Below are 4,821 nucleotides of genomic sequence, written 5' to 3'. Positions count from 1 at the left end.
GAGTAGTTATATTTTAATCACCGGCAGTATTCCAAGTGGTCATGATCATGATAATATTAGTAACATCATAAATTAAGAAATTTAATAATACTTAAAATGGTAATAGTGTTTGTGATAACAAGTGATAACACAAATAAAGATAACAAAATGTTAATAACACGATAATTTGTAGGGAAGTTAATAAGCCTAATATCACATAATAATTTATTAATAAATAGCAGTTCGTTAGCATATTCAGAATAAATACAATAAGTTAGTTAAATAAATTAGCGACACATGGTCTATAAATATACAGAATGCACATACAAATGTGCATTTTAAATAAGTTAATTCATAAATAATACTCAATCATTAACAGATTTGGTGACAAGTCTATCATCTAATAGTAATAAATATGAGTTTCAGTCTACCATGAACCATATGTTCATAATAAATATAATGAATTCGATAAATAAGTTAGCAGTATTTAGTCATACAAAATACATGCTTTAAATAAATATAATAAGTTACATTAATAAATAGTTATTCCTAATATACATAGGAGAGACTCAGTCATCTCTAATAATATTGGTGAGGATGCACTGGAAGTTGCCCTTGCTGAGGCTGCCTTCCAGTGAGGTGAAAGCAAAGACAGGGATGAACGGGAACCTCTTGAGGTCCAGCGACAGTTTCTGCAGATCGGGCAGACACAAGAGGGACGTGAGGGCTTGGGATGACAGCGATCCGGCACCCAGGAAGATGGAACTCAACCGATGAAGACTGTTTTGCTTGAGGAATGTGGCAAGGACCGTGTCAGTAAGAGCATCTTGGTTGACGTCTAGAACAAGGGATTCCAGAGACTCGTTGCCGGACAACAGTGTTTCCAGGGAGGCTGGCTGGATCACCGCGCTGGACAGGACGAGTTCCTTGAGTTCCGGGAGGGCGATTGTGTTCCTGGAGTGCAGATGATCCCCAGGATTAGAGGATATGTTGACGTGTTTCATCTCCAGACGTTGAAGGTGTGGACAGTGTTCCTGGATGGTCTTGATAGTGTCCAGAGAGATAGTATGGTAGGAGTACTCCTCAAACTCCACTTGCAGTTCCAACAGGTTCTTGCCAAGAGCCCTGACGGCAGACACAATAAGTTCCTCGGAGACAAGTCGAAGGTTCAGGGCTGTTAGTTCTTTAAATTCCGAAAGAACATCGAGAGACGTGAGGGATGGGTCGAAGCACTCAATCATGAGTTTTTGCAGACGTGGACAAAGCTTTTGTAAATTCCGTAGACTGTGTTCAGTGGGCTGCCACTTTGCCAAAGAGGTGAGGGAAAAAGATCCAATGGTGGAATTGATCTGATTGAGGAAGAGCAGAGTCTCGCCGATGGGAGAACTCCAGGTGGTGTACTGGATTTGTTGGAGATTGCGAAGAGACACCAACAGGATCAAAGCACCACACGCGGAAAGACGAGGAGACTCGACCGACAGGTAGCGGAGAGACTGCAGAGCTGCAGGTTGCAGTTCCTTGACGTCTCCGCCGTTGCAGATGATGTTGCCAAGGGTGTTGAAGTCTGTCCTTGTTCCTACTAGAGCACTCACGACATCCTCGTCAGAGACGTTGCAGGAGTCCAAGTGGAGAGAGCGCAGGGCACAAGGCTTTTCCTGAAGGTGTGTGAGGACTTGACTGCAAAGTTCCCCCGACGCACGAACGGAATGGAGACGAGGAGATCGACCCATTATGCTGGACAAGAGGCCTTCCTCCATCGTTATGCTCTCCAGACTGAGAGTTTCCATCCTGAAGTGCGGCACATCTTTGACCAGCTGTAGTATTTCATGGCAGTCGTCTGTGTCAAGGTGCACGATGTCGTCAGCCTTAAGACTGATGTGCCTGGCGTCTGTGAGAAGGTGCAGCGTCAGGAGTAACTTGAAGTCCTGTGGTGAGTTTATCTTCATGGTGGATGCGACCTTCTTCATCACAGCTGTTCTTACATCCAGTGGCAGAGACGAAGCAAGAATTTCACAGAAGGTCCGCACATTCTCCTGTAAATATAACAATACAAATTATATCACAATCACAAAAATATGATAACAGATCTAATGAAGAAGTGATATCACGTATGCTTCGATGTTTACGTTCATGAACCAAACAGATGTTAATAGTACGTACCGTGAAATGATGAAGGGATGTATTTTGGCTGACCAGGCTAGACACACGATCCATAACGATGTCACGGAGTCGTTGTGGCTGCTTGTGTGGGGCCACACCGCGCCATTCTGAAGAAGGAAAGAACCTTGAATTCCCTTTCCATCAATTATATCTGGTCATAAAAAGTATTTCGGAACACTTCTAAAATGAGTGAACAAACGAATCGATAAGCAATATCCTGTAAAATTTACAAGCACTTTCTACCTACACTTGGAACTCTATTGCCGTTGAATAAAGAAAAGAAAAAAAAAAAAACAGTGATTAACTTACCTGAACTTGTCGATGGCTCTGCAGTTTTACATTCCTCTCTGTCATACATGTTTCAAAGTGTGTATGTGTATTTCTCACTATCTATCAGTATTCTCACAACCACTCCAGAGGTCTTGCTTCTTGCTGATCCGCTAAACCAATGACCAAGACCGCCAGCGGGCTCCTATATATACCGAATCGCCATCTCCGGGTACAGGCGAGTTCGTGCGTTCGTATGCTGGTCGAGTGCCGGGGATGAGTTGGTGCAACGGTTCTCGTGTCTTTGGGATCAGGCGGTGAAGAGGTTGCACACACACACACACACACACACACACGCACACACACACACACGCATACACACACACTCCAACGCACACACACACCAACACACATACACACAAACATACACACACAAACGAATACACGCACACTCTTGATAAATGGGATCTTAAGTATTCAAGAAATACATTTTAACCAGTTCAGAAAGGTCTGATCAGTGCCTCTGAAAATTCACATTCACCCAAGATTATTGTTGGCAGGAGGGTGAGGTGTACCCAGGGCAGGATTTGAGGGGGGCATAGGGGTCAGTTGCCCCGAGCCCCCCTGCTAGAGGGACCCCCAGGTAAGGGACTTCCTGTGTTAAAAAAGGAATTATAAATTTGGTTTTACTATTTAAAGGAATTAACAAAATGTGTGTTGGTCACCAGGAAACAGAGGCAGACTGCTTCCATCCTTTAAAAGTCTCGGTGAATTAGTAATAGTAAAATACAAAATAAACATATTAGTGTTAATCTAGAAATCACAATAATGAATGGATCTATACTACCATGATGATTAAACATGAATTTAAGATAACCTATATATTAATTCCAATTTAATTATTATAACAAGAGTATCACACATCTGAGGTGAGTCTTAAAAATTGAATATTGGTCAGGTGTTTTTCATGTTAACTGAGGTGAGAGAAATTTCATAAATCTATCTATTTATCTATATACATCTATATATTGATACATATACATATATATACACTTATACATACATGTGTATATATATATTTTTATCTAAGAAAGGTGGTGTACCATTGATCTAAATTCTTTTATTCGCCAAGTTGATTCAATTTCGATGTTAAAGGCTCCTCGAACCGGTTCCAAGTTCTAACTCCAGCATTGGATGTAGCACCAAAATGACGATGGCTACCGGGAAAAAATATTTTTGAGTAATTTTCTAATATTTTCTAAATAGTTATATATATATATATATAATATATATATATTAGTTTTATATTATTTAACGTACTATTAACGAGCAGTTATATTTTAATCACCGGGAGTATTACAAGTGGTCAGGATCATGATAATATTAGTAACATCATAAATGAAGAAATGTAATAATACCTAAAGTGGTAATAGTGTTTGTGATAACAAGCAACAACACAAATGATAAAGATAACAAAATGTTAATAACACGATAATTTGTAGGGAAGTTAATAAGCCTAATATCACATAATAATTTATTAATAAATAGCAGTTCGTTAGCATATTCAGAATAAATACAATAAGTTAGTTAAATAAATTAGCGACACATGGTCTATAAATATACAGAATGCACATACAAATGTGCATTTTAAATAAGTTAATTCATAAATAATACTCAATCATTAACAGATTTGGTAACAAGTCTATCATCTAATAGTAATAAATATGAGTTTCAGTCTACCATGAACCATATGTTCATAATAAATATAATGAATTCGATAAATAAGTTAGCAGTATTTAGTCATATAAAATACATGCTTTAAATAAATATAATAAGTTACATTAATAAATAGTTATTCCTAATATACACAGGAGAGACTCAGTCATCTCTAATAATATTGGCGAGGACGCACTGGAAGTTGCCCTTGCTGAGGCTGCCTTCCAGCGAGCTGAAAGCAAAGACAGGGATGAACGGGAACCTCTTGAGGTCAAGCGACAGTTTCTGCAGATCGGGCAGACACAAGAGGGACGTGAGGGCTTGGGCTGACAGCGATCCGGCACCCAGGAAGATGGAACTCAGCCGATGAAGACTGTTGCGCTTGAGGAATGTGGCAAGGACCGTGTCAGTAAGAGCATCTTGGTTGACGTCTAGAACAAGGGATTCCAGAGACTCGTTGCCGGACAACAGTGTTTCCAGGGAGGCTGGCTGGATCACCGCGCTGGACAAGACGAGTTCCTTGAGTTCCGGGAGGGCGATGGTGTTCTTGGAGTGCAGATGATCCCCAGGATTAGAGGATATGTTGACGTGTTTCATCTCCAGACGTTGAAGGTGTGGACAGTGTTCCTGGATGGTCTTGATAGTGTCCAGAGAGATAGTATGGTAGGAGTACTCCTCAAACTCCACTAGCAGTTCCAA

At 40.4% G+C, this 4,821-nt stretch overlaps 2 protein-coding genes across 2 annotated transcripts in view; both read right to left on the bottom strand.

Annotated features, from left to right (window-relative positions):
• Positions 1 to 217: 217 nt before the first annotated feature.
• On the bottom strand, positions 218 to 2,578 carry LOC138867615 (uncharacterized). The gene is made up of 3 exons (XM_070144018.1): positions 2,449 to 2,578; positions 2,140 to 2,246; positions 218 to 2,012 (listed from the first exon to the last, which is right to left on the bottom strand). The coding sequence occupies exons 1-3, from the start codon at positions 2,495 to 2,497 to the stop codon at positions 549 to 551; spliced, it is 1,620 nt and encodes a 539-aa protein (XP_070000119.1). The 5' UTR covers positions 2,498 to 2,578; the 3' UTR covers positions 218 to 548.
• A 1,348-nt stretch (positions 2,579 to 3,926) lies between these two features.
• LOC138867614 (uncharacterized) overlaps positions 3,927 to 4,821 on the bottom strand; it is a 2,398-nt gene continuing 1,503 nt past the window's right edge. Inside the window, exon 3 of the mRNA XM_070144017.1 lies at positions 3,927 to 4,821. This exon is cut by the window's right edge and continues 927 nt beyond it. Coding sequence (XP_070000118.1) covers positions 4,285 to 4,821 — 537 coding nt within the window. The 3' untranslated portion in view covers positions 3,927 to 4,284.

This window comes from Penaeus vannamei, chromosome 31 (genome assembly GCF_042767895.1).
Source record: "Penaeus vannamei isolate JL-2024 chromosome 31, ASM4276789v1, whole genome shotgun sequence".
Lineage (NCBI taxonomy): Eukaryota > Metazoa > Arthropoda > Malacostraca > Decapoda > Penaeidae > Penaeus > Penaeus vannamei.
This window is presented reverse-complemented; position numbering and strand designations above follow the sequence as displayed.

Excerpts from the sequence above, each read along its gene's own strand:
- LOC138867615 (XM_070144018.1), bottom strand. The coding sequence starts at position 2,497 with ATGTATGACAGAGAGGAATGTAAAACTGCAGAGCCATCGACAAGTTCA. Across the intron at positions 2,247-2,448 it reads AGAGCCATCGACAAGTTCAG|AATGGCGCGGTGTGGCCCCA; the intron begins GTAAGTTAATCA and ends TTCCTTCTTCAG. Across the intron at positions 2,013-2,139 it reads CATCCCTTCATCATTTCACG|GAGAATGTGCGGACCTTCTG; the intron begins GTACGTACTATT and ends TTATATTTACAG.